Below are 13,830 nucleotides of genomic sequence, written 5' to 3' on the forward strand. Positions count from 1 at the left end.
GGAGTGACATAGCTGATAATAAGTGGACATACTCTCATTTGAAATGCAACTATGACAATATGGCCGCTAGCAAGGGGGTTAGAGGAGATGCTGCATTTGGATCCGCTGAAATGATGCACATAGAGTAGGTCAAGTGAAGCTGAGCATCAAGTCTCTTGATAAACCCCTCCACCTCACTGTCTCCCCTTCCTGCCATCACCTAAATATTTAGATTAGATTAGATTAGATAAAATTCAATTTGATTGTCATTGCACAGAGTACAAGTACTGTAGGGTGTGGTCTCACCTCCTCCTCCCCCCCTGTATTCTACCTGACTGAATGGTATAAATGCCAACACATTCATACAATCAGGTATGCCATTCTCTGAGCACCATGCTTAGTGGGGGTCTTCACGCTGAAATAAACTCCAGAAATCCTGACTACAGGGGCGAATCTAGGTTCCAACTTTTGGGGGGGCTAAGCCCCTAGATAAAAAATTATTTGTCCTATGACCCAGCCAAACTAGGGGGGTCTGGGGGCATGGTACCCCAGAGGAAATGTTTGAAAATATTCTTTTAAATAGTGTCCTCTAGTGGGTTTTAGGAAGAGAAATTAACAAATGTAACCCTATCTACTGTATTAAGTATTTTTCCCCACCTGCTTCTTCCAGGTGGTGCACTATCTGCACGTCTTCTCTTTCTTCATCCTGCTCTTGCCCTCTTTGCACTCCCTCGCTCTCCATTCTCCTCTCTCTCTCTTTGCACAAACACACATCATTTTTTAATGAACTACACATCGCATTTCTGGCCAGAACTATGGTCTTCTGCTTGTTTAATTTTCTCACCAGTTCCATCTTGCTCTCGCTCCTTTTCTCCTTCTCTATTCTCGTCCATCTGTGGAAAAGCAATCATTTTCAATGGAAGGGATTTGCAGCTCAAGTTTGTAGGTTAACGTTGTAGGCTAGAATTCACTATCCTAGCTAGTTATATCTGGCTGAGCTACTGAGTAGGCTAGCATACCCACAGGATCAATGAACCAGCATGATAAAAGAGAGCTGGTTGCTATGGTTACCTAGTTATGCTAGCTAACTAGCTAGCTAAGGAAACTTGTAATAACTAAACGATTTAAATGGAAGAGTTCCATTTACATAAAATGATAGCTAGTTATCTAGCTGATGTTATAGTCTCCTCGATTTAACTTACAAATTATAATGGGAAAAGGTAGAAACCCTCAGGGTGCCTGTGCAACTTTGTATGAAGGAGTTCATATTCATGAGTTCATATTGACACATATTAACACGAAGAGTTCAGCGCAAGAATGACCTTACCTATGTGTGTGTAAAGAATGCTGATATGAAATATGAAAACAACCAGTAGAAACATCTATGTGTATAATGTTCTCCAAAAACGTACCCTGCTTGAAAATGTTGCAGAATGCAGTCCAGAAGTAAAATTTGGCACTAAACACAAAGACGTTCCACCAAGACGTTCACATGCGCAGGTCGCGGGAGATTGTTTACAAGCTCACTCACCTCACTCACTCAGGATGTGCGCTTGCCAGGTTAGGTGTGAATTTGACGATCTCAAAATACAAACACTTGTTAAGAGACCCACATTTTCCAGAGATAAATAAACAGATAAATGATAGGCGAGATCAAAGAGGTATGTCTTAAGTGCATGTTTAAAGGTTTCCACCGTTTCCATCCAGCCATTCTTAGGTATTCTGGCAGAGTATTCCAAAGGCTGGGGGCATAGAAACTAAAACCTGCTTCTCCATGTCTCTTTGTCCTGACTTTTGGAACTGTTAGGAGTTCAGTGCCAGAGGACCTCAGGGATGTACTGGGTGTGTACCTTGAGAGCATGTCTGTTATACCATATATCCAGGTGCATGACTATTGAGTGATTTATAGACTAGTAAAATAATCTTTAAATGTATTCTGGATCTAACAGGTAACCATGCCTCCTTTCCAAATGCAATGTCACTACATAGTTCCAGACACGCGGGGAACACAGTCAATAAGTGGTTTTCCACCGCAGGAACTCAAGGGCCTCTTTATAGGCCGACTTGAACCGCTGTGTGCATTTCCACTGCAGGAGCCACCCCTGAAACGTAATGGAATAGTTCCAGACGCAGTCAGTGTGGCTCTGGCAGATGATGAGTTGTATCCCAAAATCAGTTTGGTCATTTTGGATAATTTTGTTCACTTAAGAGTGTTGTCCATGAAAAGGAGGGGGTTATAAAATATGCGTCATGTTATGAGAGGGCACAGAAGTCATTACATCCATGAAAGCAAAGTGTGTGTGTGTGTGTGTGTGTGTGTGTTTGTAAACGTGAAAAAGCGCGTTCATAAACGTCAGTGTTATGGGAAACCAGAAAAACAAGCCTGGTCATTGAAAGTTGTATGAAATAATTTGCATGGCTAAGGGATTTGCCATTCAAATCATTAAAAGGCACGACAGTCGTGAGTCACTAAATCACGTGTGATGACACAGTCTGGATACACTTCCTTTAATGTTTGGTACTGGACTGGTTGAATAGCCAATGGAAACCAAGCTGTCTTTCCTCTTCAAGGACGTACAGCTGAACGAAGGCACCTCCCATCTTAGGTGTTTTCTGTTGTAAGTCTGCATCACTGTTTCAAGCTCTTAAATCACCGGGCAACAGATTGTTTACAAGCATTTCCAGCCCTGGCCACTTTACCCCCCACATTTGGACCAGATTTTCCCACGGCTGACTTCAGGCGTATACTCAAAAAATAGTGGACTGACTAATGTCTAACTGTGAAAAGGGCTTGAGTCTTTTAGACAGGCTATGTGATTCTGCCCCAGGCAGAGTGATCTGATTGATCCAATCAGCAGTGTGATCTGATTGGTCCAATCAGCAGTGTGAGAGACCAGATCCTCACTTTCTCACGTCTGTTCCTCTTCTCTGACAGAAGGATGGCTCAGACTATCTGCATGTGTACCTCTAGAAAGAGTCAACACACTGTCATTTCCATCCTTGTGTCTGTGTGTATTCTAGTGTGTGTGTGTGTGTGTGTGTGTGTGTGGTGTGTGTGAATGCTTTTCATGTGTGTGTGTGTGTGTGGGTGCATGTGTGTGTGTGTGTGTGTGTGTGTGTGTGTGTGTGTGTGTGTGTGTTGTGAGTGTGTTTGTGTGTTTATTTTCTGGGCAATGTCCCCATAAATGATGCATTTGAAGACCATAGATCACAGCAGTATCAGAGAGGAACGCAGACTCACAGGTTATAACTCATTTGAAAAACATGAAAGAAAAGAAGATCAAAATGACCACAGTATCACAGATCAGACCCCTCATCTCCTTCACGTCAGGGTTGGAGGTCATATCTCCAAAGAGCTACACACACACGCTCACACACACACACACACACACACATACACACAAACAGACACTGCACACACACACACACCAGCAGCAGCAGCATTAAAAGGGCACAACTGTTCTTTTAGGGATTTGAGTATGAATACACATATGAATATTGAGAATATTTCTGCATGTAATCAAGGTTAATTAAGCGGATGGCTACTTTGGCTACAAGAAAGTAAGTATAAGTGATCAGTAATAACTAATAAAATAAAAATCCATACCTGCTCTTTAAGTGCACTACCAGCAGACATGACGGCAGTGGTCAGCCGGCAGCTAGTGCAGTGGGTTGTCATTATTAGCTGCAACCCACTGGCTGCTTCAGGGGATAAAGACGTCACCATCGCTGCAACACACTGGCTGCTTCAAGGGATGAAGACGTCACCATCGTGAGCAGAAACACACGGCTGCTTCAAGGGATGAAGACGTCACCATCGTGAACAGAGAAACCCTAGGGTTCATCTTCCCTTTCAAAGAAAACGTCACCTTATTGTGAACCGTGCATCAGCATATTACATAACCCACTGCTCTTGATATGCAGCAAGTCATACCCTGCATGAATGCATGGGCAAACACAACAGAAACACAAAACACAATACACACACACACTCACTCACGCGCACACACACACACACACACACACACACACACACACACACACACACACACACACACACACACACAAAAACACACAAAAACACTCATGCACACATGCATATAGACTCTCCACAGACAAGCAGACACATGCAGACAAACACGCACACACACACAAACACACACAGAGGGAAACAACATGCTGCCAACCTTTCAAGGTCTTGATGTCTTTATAGTGAACTGGAGGGAACAGAGAGTGTGTGTGCATACAGTATGTGTGAGAAAGTGTGTGTTTGTGTGCAGTTATAATAGGAAAGGTAGAAACACTCAGGGTGCCTGAGCAGCTTCACTGCTTCACCCCCAAACATATAACTCGGCAGCTAATTAGGTCATTTTAACACACCTGTTAACACCACAGCTGTTAACGACGGCTCCCTAAGCTAGAGTTGGATAGCTAAGATAGCTATGTTAACTGGCATGACCTTAACTATACTGAACTGTATGAATTATTGCTCTATTTTAGTCACTATACTAAAAAAATCTTTGCTGGCAGTACTGACTGTCTCTCGTCTCATGGAGGTTCACGCTCACTATTCCCTAACATGCTGTTTCATGTGGGAAGGAAAACACCCAGAACTTTGCTTTGATTGACAAGTAAATGTGAAGGTCAATTCATTATCGATTACAGATTACAGTTTTTATCTGACATGACCAGATTGTGTTTGTGAAAGGGGGTCCATATAAAGTAAAGCAGGGTGCTGACTGCAGGAAGAAAGGTCATGAAGGGCTTGTTATGTGTTATGTCGCAGTCTTACGCTAAAATCGTTTCAATTATTTTCCCCGTCAACATTCTACACCCAGTACCCCATAATAAGGAGTGAGAGAAAAACGGGATTTAGACATTTTCGCAAATTCAATTCAATTTGAAATATCAAAGTTGTAGTAGTATTTTACAATTGCCTAACGAAAGAATGGGCTTCCAATCCATTTTATGGGAAACTCATGGGAACACACCAAGAGGACAGTTTGGGGTGTGGTGTCCTTATGGAGGGTGGTGTTGGCTTTGACATTTTGGAGGCTGTTCTCTCTCATAAATGTAGAGTTGGGTGTGCATTGTTTGTTGTGTAAGGAACCACTTTCCAGCCCTGTGACGGAACTGGGAGTGGGCGAAGGTTTCTGCATGTTCATCCTTCGGTATCCTTCATCCTCCCTTTGTTGAGATACAATATTGTATTAAAGGATCCTATCCTGGTAAACCGAATTAAGAAATGTAGGAACTCAGACTTAGTCCCTGTTCTTTTAATACTATACTATTACCTGTTAGGTAGGCTGACCTAGGGTCATTTCTTCTGGATACATACAATCATACAATGTTATGTGAATACCTCCATTACTTTCTTTTGGTTTCTTCTAGGAATAGTGTTGCTCAGGATATAGCAACGCCGTTTTCTAGATTTTGGAATATTCCACGGACACAACCTGTTACTAGTTCTGGAGAAAAGTTCAGAGGCTACAATGCTGCCATGGGGCTTAACAGCATGTTAGACCTAACTGGTTCAGGCACTGAGTGCCAGGCTGCTGCACGTGCTCAGTATGACCATTCGGTCCAGTGTAAACATTCGGAAAACACTTCAACCCTAGAATGTTTTAAAATACATGTTCTGTAGACACTGAACCACACCTTTACTGCAGAGTAATTTAATTGTGTTTCACAAACCAAAAGATTCTCAGCCCACAACTTAGAGCCTTACAGTTGCAAAAGGTGTAAAGGCTGAGAAAGCGTTAAAGCCTGGTTGGCTAAGGCATAAAGCCTGGCAGGCTGACTGTATAAAAGTTTACATTTAGACATTTAGCAGACGCTTTTATCCAAAGCGACGTACAAATGAGAGAACAATCAAGCTACGAGCAATAGAGACCTAGTGTAACAATAAATAAATACTTCTTTACATAAGAAAAAAAGTGCAGGAATGTAACTACTTGTGTCACTACTACTTGTGTAACTACTTGTGTAACTACTTGTGTAAGTGCGAGTTAAGTACTAGTTAAAGGAGATAGCATTACAAGAAGGATACGGAGAGGTAGGGGAAGGAAGAGGAAGGGAGAGGAAGTGCAAGTTAGGAAAGGAGGTGCTCTCTGAAGAGTTAAGTCTAGACATAGCCCTCAATCTGAGACTGAGCAGAACCAGTGGGTGCAAAGACCTTGCTACATACCTCAAGCCTCTCTGAGGCTCCAATCAGCTATCAGTTACGCCTACAACATTGTACAGATGCATGTTTTCATCTGAACGTGTGCACTCTGGGAATCCAACCCATGACCTTGGTTCTGTCAGAATCTTACTTAACCAGTTGAGCTACAAGGGCATCCTGCTATGAGTCTTTAGCATAGACTGAGAAAAGATCTCTATATCCTCCAATATCCACAATCCTTTGCTCCCTTAGCGGCAAGCCACACACACCATCTCACACACACCATCTCATACACACACTCTCACACACACCATCTCTCACACACACAATCTCATACACACTGTCTGCCCAGACAGTAGCTGACTCGGCAATGGATTTGGCCCTGTCTAGAGTGGGTCTAATAGCAGTGAATTTGGCCCTGGTCTAGAGTGGGTCTAATAGCAGTGGATTTGGCCCTGGTTTAGAGTGGGTCTAATAGTAGTCGATTTGGCCCTGGTCTAGAGTGGGTGTAGGAGCCATTTGGGTTCATGTTTTAATCTTGTGTGGGACACTAGATGGCGCTCCATTTTAATTGGGCTCACACCATATAGGTGTGAAAGTTCATGCAGGTATCAGGTGTTGCTTGACTGAGGGAGAGCACACACACCTTTTTGACCGCTTCATTTGTATTTGCAAAGGTCTGTTACATGTATATAAGATGCAAGTTTGGATGTATGGACATGCTTATGGATTGGATCTTACTGTGAGAAATAAAGTTGGCATAACCAAGAAAGAGAACGCAAAATTGGAACTTATTTTACATCTAACAAGCGCGTCAATTAAGTGCTCGGTCAGCAATCCCTCTGGGCTTAAAGTATAGACTTAGCCCATACAGTGGGTCTAATCGCAGTGGATTTGGCCCTGGTCTAGAGTGAGTCTAATCGCAGTGGATTTGGCCCTGGTCTAGAGTGGGTCTAATAGCAGTGGATTTGGCCCTGGTCTAGAGTGGGTCTAATAGCAGTGGATTTGGCCCTGGTTAGAGTGGGTCTAATCGCAGTGGATTTGGCCCTGGTCTAGAGTGGGTCTAATAGCAGTGGGTCTAACAGCCGTGGATCTGGCCCTGGTTTAGCCTGGATCTGTCAGACCTGTGCCCGAGAAGGGCCAGATCAGTTCTAGAGCCACCTGAGGTCTGGGTGCCTCTCTGAAGTGTTGCCTGTAATCAGTTGGACACATTGGTTCATGGGAAAGCCACTGGTACGGCTCTGTTTACGATGGGAATAATGTCAAAAATATGTTTTTGTTCCGTCTAAATTATTTATTTGCATTCATAGCAGCAGACAGAGTGCTAAAAATAACAGTGACAAATCTTAAATGTGGGCTGATGACAGGAGTGTGAGAGGGGGGTGGTGGGTATATCAGCAGCCATGCCCTCAGTCCACACACACACACACACACACACACACACACACACACACACAAACACTCTCTCTCTCACACACACACACACACACACACACGTCCACCCCCCTCCTCTCGGCACAGCGGGCACAGATGAGAAGAAAAAAAACTGAGCAGATGGCTGGGCATCTACGTGCTGCTCTCTGGCATCAGAAAACATGACTAGGACGAGTGTATGTGTGTGTGTGCATGCATATGTGTGTACTGGTGAATGTGTGTGTGTTTCTGTGTGAGTTTATTTCATGCAAGAGAACAGGCAATGCACAGGAACACACAGCCTGCCTGCTACAGTGTCTTGGACGGCCATTCGCTGTTACCATAGCAACCAGCCGGAGATGCTCATGCCTCCCAGAGAAATGGAACAAACACTCCGAACCTCGCGCCACACCCTGCTCTCTCACTCACTCTCTCTCTCTCACACTCTCTCTCACACACAGACACAAACACAGGTCTCGTCTGTGCTGTCACTAGAAAAGCATACTCACAACAGAGATTTAACACACAGACACACATATGCACACACACAAACCGTACTGCCCTGACATAAAAACACACACACACACACACACACACACACACACACACACACACACACACACACAGATAAAATAGACACATGCCCAGAGAAACAATGCTGTTGTGTACAGACACATGCTCTTATTTTTACATTCAGCTCTCCCGCTTTTAGGAGAAAAGCATAACTACACACACACACACACTCCATCAATGGAGAATTAACAAGGACAAAGCCAAAGGTCCATCTGACATGTCCACAAATGTAGGTTTTTGCGTCAAATAATATAAAATTAGTATGATTTGGTGCAAAATACTACAATTATATTATTTATTAAATAAATGCATAAAATAAATCAATATGACAATACATTTCATAGATTGGTGGTTATTTGATTCTAGATTTTCAATCGTGTTTTTCTCAAAAGTGCACTTGTTCATTCTCCGTTGACGACTCCTCACCATCCTATCTTCCTATCGCAAACAAAGAAAATATATAGAAAACACACACACACACACACACACACACACACTGAGCCTATGGATTTTCTGTGCATTATGTGTTTATTCACATGCACGTAAACTCTTCATATGTAGTGAATAAAAAAAAAACACACACACAGACCCTTCTCTGCCATCTTTTACACAAACACACAGACTGACACATACACTCGCCCATCGCCTATTTCACCTCTGAAAATATCACTCACTCACACACATAGAGTGAACTAAACCCTAAACCTTATAATCCATACACAGCTGAAATAATCATTTCAGCCTTGATCATTTCACCAGAGGCCACACAGCCACACAGAGCGCTCTTACACAGCCACACAGAACGCTGTAGCACAGCCACATAGAACGCTGTAACACAGCCACACAGAGCGCTCTTACACAGCCACACAGAGCGCTGTAGCACAGCCACACAGAGCACTGTAACACAGCCACACAGAGCGCTCTTACACAGCCACACAGAGCGCTGTAGCACAGCCACACAGAGCAGCCCAGCACAGAGCGCTCTTACACAGCCACACAGAGCGCTGTAGCACAGCCACACAGAGCAGGGCGATCTGCGCCCCGGCTCACAGCGAGAAGAGAGGCACAGTGATGGCAGCAGGGCTATGCCTGAGAACCACATTACAGAGCCAACTGGGTGTGTCCAACATGTCTACACCATCTGAGCACACACACACACACACACACTGACGCGCACACACACACTCACACACTCACTTACACACACACACTCAGACAGACACACACACACAGTGACACACACACACACACTGACACACTCACGCAGACGCACTAACACACTCACGCACACGCACTAACACACTCACGCACACACACACACACTGACACACTCATGCACACACACTCACACAGAGATAAGGAGAGAGAGAGAGGGAAAGGGAGGGATTAGGAGAGAGGTGCAGGGATGTATACTCCACAGGAGCAGGCATCCAGACAGATGAGAACTACAGACTGGCAATATGAGGGCAGACGATGATCAGAGTAAAAAAGATATATGTGGAGGAGGGGAAAAAAAGAAGGGGGGGGTAGGAGTGAAAGAGAGGGAGAAGGGAGAGATGGTGTTTGAATAGACAACACTGGTCCAGGGCCAATTCTAAAATGGCAACTTATTCTGTAGAATAACCATGGCAACAACATGGACATTCAGAGCTTTGAATGAAGCATTTGAGAGCATTCCAAGTACAAGACACACACACACACACACACACACACACATGCATGCACACACAAACACACACACAGACTCTTCCATAAACACACACAAATTAAAAGAGAGCAGATATAAGTGTATAGAAGTCGTTCAGTAGACATGTAGTGATACAATCACATCCTTCTTATTGTTTGAAGGAAACTACACACAACACATCATGTCCACTAGTTTTTCTCATCAAAATCCTTTATTTATCATGGCCTGCATTTTATACATGATTCTTTATCATGTGTGTGGTAATGTGGTGATTAATCTGGACATTTACACTCAGACGGTATAATTTGGTGGGTGTTGTTTTTGCTACCACCCTGGCTGTGACAAGGTGCTATTTAGGGGGAAATGCTGCCACCTGCTGGATGACTGTGGACTAACTGTGGAAGAGAGCGTGCGATTCACCTGCTTGTCATAAATTGCCTGTGCTAAACAGGACTGAAATCTCATCTTTCAACCAAACAACAGCAAGATACACTTGATGTACTCAAATCCTGACCAATAACCATCATCTGTTGGCCAATCAATTATTTAACCGGCTGAGACAAGAAAGCAAAGCAAATAAATGTTTCTTTATCTGAAACTAAGCTTTCAAATGAATTTTAACTTCAATACCTTATTACCATAATACTATCAAGATTTCTATAATTAATACATGGACTCAAAACACACAAACATAATTCTGGTATTCAATTATAAACCAGCCCCATCGTTAGTTATTAGGAGTGCTCCTGACATAGTGGTCCTGTAAATAGAATATTTATTAGCCAGAGTTTGTTTCCATTGATCCTCAACAACAGTCTCTAAAAGGACAGAGATCTGGATGACTGACAGCTGTCCATCTCCTTAAAGCTGACACTCCCCCTCCTTCTGATGACCGAGCCCGTGGAGTCTGTGACAGGGACCAATCAGCACGCAGCATTAATGTGAGGTAACATTATGTGATGTGACATGTTATGGAGCACAGGCAGATAAAGGGGAACTTCAGTAAAGAGAACCTCAGTATTACAGTAAAAGCCCCTTTGTAGTATTGTGAGATATCTCAATGAGAGGACCAGTAGAAAAACATGTCATACTATGAAGTAGTCTCTCAATTAAGCATGCAGTCTGCAATTCAGTTTAGGGAACAGTTGTTGATGTTTGAGCTCAACAGTCAATTAAATTACACCCCTTCCTTCGGTGCTTCTGAAGCACCATGCTTGATTGCATGGGATTGTTTAGGGCTCGGTCCAAGCCACTCTATTTGCTTCCCATTTACAGAGCCAGGACTGTGTATGAACACCAGAGTGCAAAGACTGAACAGACAGCTAGAGGACCGTGAGGAGCAATTTACTCAATTTTACAAAATGTGTATGTAATAAGAATAACCTAGTGGAAGAACCTAAGTATAATATCTCCATAAAAGAACCCCAGTAATACGTCCTCAGTACTGCTGTAGAATAGAGCCCAACTGGTACATCGGTGAGACAATTTTTTCGGCCGATATAAACTAATTGCAGATTAAATCATTGTCTGCGTTTTTAACAGCAGATAAATAAAATGTTATCAGATATATTAAATGGAGAGCTGAAGATAAATCCTTCAACCATGTTTGCTGTTGTAGTATAATAGGATATCTTCACAGAGAACTCCATTAAAAGACCCTCAGTAATATCATTGCTGTAGGGTGGTGCTCACCAGGTCGTGGGATGGAGAGGGAGCCTTGTCTGGACTGGCTGGCCGAGGGTGGGCGGCGAGCTGCACGCTCCCCCAGGGTGGGTTTCACCCCAAAACGCTCTGGGGGGGGGGGGGGGCACAAGAACCAGACAAACAGGGTTGAGGTGAGCAGATCATCTACGAGCGTGAGAAGATGGCCAAACCGGAACCAATATCTTTAAACGTATTTAGACAAATTCCATGCATAGCTGGGGTTGTGTTTGATAGGAGTTCCCTTATTTTGATAGCACCTGTAACCGTTTGTGGTTTGTGCTGCAAAATCATTGCTAGTGCTTGCATTGTCAGTGCTGAGTAATGAGGATGTGTCTAAGTTGTGTGTAAGCTGTGAGTGAATGTGTGTGGTATATGGTGTGTGTATATCTAAGTTTCAGTATAGTGTGTCCGTTCATGTCCGGGTAATCTTACTCGGGTCCTGCAGGCGCTCCAGCCTCCTGTCCTCTAGGTGGCGCTCTACAATGGCCTGGATCTTGCCCTGAATGGTGCTGATGTTGGGCTCGGCTATCATCTCTGAGAGACGCAGGTTGTTCTTTATGGCCTTGGAGGCTGTGGGGCGCGCCACCATGGGCAGCTGCTCCTGGTAACTGCGGTCAGAGAAGTCCACTTCTCCTCCGAACCACATCTTCAGCCTACAGGAATGGATATGGAAATATGGAACGGGAACCAAAGCAAGAGAGACCCCTAATATTCCTAGAATGACTCAAAAATAAAATCTAGAAATAAAAAAAGCTCAATGCTCAAAGCTTTTGCACACTGCCATGCTGAAGTTTTTAACAATAGAAGTATTTTTTTTTAAACCACAGTCTTTTTAACCCTCTGATGATAGTTTCTTTAAAAATGCTTCGCCAGAACCTTTTTCAGTCCAGCAGAGAGTGAGTTCATAAAGAACCCTTTTTATTTTAAGAGTTTACTTACAACTGTACGACAGAGAAACAGTTTAATGTGAATATTTGGAAAGGCATGTGACCAACAGCATTACAGCATAGCTGTGTGCACACTGAAGACAGCACAGGTCATGAGGTTTATCTGTGGCTGCAGAAGACTAGATAACACCTGACTCTGGAATGGATCCCCACTCGTGTCACATCAAAAGAGGATTCATTCCTAAAACAGCTGCAATCTGACATGGCTCTTCACGCACTGTTAACGTGTTCTAGAAACGGGACAGACAGACTCCACCTACCGCCTGCGGGTCAAGATGCTGTAAATCTCCTGAACCAGAATCTCTGCAGCCCCTGGCTTGCAGTGAATGGTGCCATCAATGACCTCCTTTGGCAAGGGGATGTGATGCTTTGTGAAAAACTTCAAACGTAAAAACAATACAGTAAATGGGAGTAATCACTGTTTCCTTTATCATGACATTTCACTATTTCAGGGAACAGAAACTGCTAAATCCACACCTGACCCACGCAGGCCTATATTTGACTAGGAATAACGTCATATGTTTTTCAATATATGACCTCAATTGGTCCTTATTTCGGAAGCACGTTTTTTTTTATTTTTTACATTCTCATTAAGAGTTGAATAATGCGCCAGGGAATGCTGTTCGTCTCCAGAGACACCTTCTCTTACCCTTTCTATCTGGGCCCAGTTGCTCAGTTTGGCGGCCAGTGAAGTCCCGTTGCCATAGGAGTGCATGGAGAACTCCTCTGGATAATACCAAGAAAACGTCTCAGCCACAAGGTAGCCATTAGAAAAGTCTCTGGAACAAATCCCCATTTTGTTAGTTAGCTATGATATGCACCCTGTGTACATGAATTGCATATACTACTTAATGCACAGTGTAACTGTGCACCTAGCTTATTTGTTTGTTAATGAGCAAACGTTTGGTACTTCCAATACATAAATCAGTCAACTCAACTTAAAAAGCCTTGCAAGCAAAGTTTTCTGCTTAGCTAGCTGTCATAGCTAGCCAACTAAGAACGTTGACAAACTCACCTGCGTACATTCTTTGGATAAAATGATAAATCAAGACTTTGCAACCATTTCAAAACTTCTCGAGGGAGTCCCGTCTTCCTGGGAGTTTGTGCATAAGCCATTATCTCGCTTTAAATTAAATGTAACTAATACTGCCAAACTGGTCGATTTACCTCTTAGAAAAACCGTATTACTTTAGGCTTTATTGTTTACATCTCTATGGCAACGAGCTTCCATCGCCACCTCAGGATTTTACTCCATACTAGCTCTAAAACCATTGTACTGCCACCTCTGGCTTGGAATACAAACGCAAAAAGTTTAAGGATGAGTTACCTAAGCGTATTGACGGTTACATTCTTTGAGAATATAG

General features: G+C 43.3%; 1 protein-coding gene across 1 annotated transcript; it reads right to left on the minus strand.

The window, feature by feature from the left end:
• Positions 1-10,015: 10,015 nt before the first annotated feature.
• spata4 (spermatogenesis associated 4) lies at positions 10,016-13,830 on the minus strand. Its single transcript, XM_012834302.3, has 6 exons — positions 13,482-13,830; positions 13,116-13,245; positions 12,727-12,845; positions 11,952-12,172; positions 11,508-11,606; positions 10,016-10,722 (listed from the first exon to the last, which is right to left on the minus strand). Exons 1-6 carry the CDS (start codon positions 13,580-13,582, stop codon positions 10,634-10,636), a joined length of 759 nt encoding a protein of 252 aa, XP_012689756.1. The 5' UTR covers positions 13,583-13,830; the 3' UTR covers positions 10,016-10,633.

The sequence above is a fragment of the Clupea harengus genome, chromosome 6 (genome assembly GCF_900700415.2).
Source record: "Clupea harengus chromosome 6, Ch_v2.0.2, whole genome shotgun sequence".
Lineage (NCBI taxonomy): Eukaryota > Metazoa > Chordata > Actinopteri > Clupeiformes > Clupeidae > Clupea > Clupea harengus.

Coding starts and splice junctions, on each gene's coding strand:
- spata4 (XM_012834302.3), bottom strand. CDS start 13,582: ATGGCTTATGCACAAACTCCCAGGAAGACGGGACTCCCTCGAGAAGTT. Junction 11,607..11,951: donor GGAGCGCCTGCAGGACCCGA/GTAAGATTACCC, acceptor CCCCCCCCCCAG/AGCGTTTTGGGGTGAAACCC. Junction 10,723..11,507: donor CCTCTCCATCCCACGACCTG/GTGAGCACCACC, acceptor TCCCTGTCACAG/ACTCCACGGGCTCGGTCATC.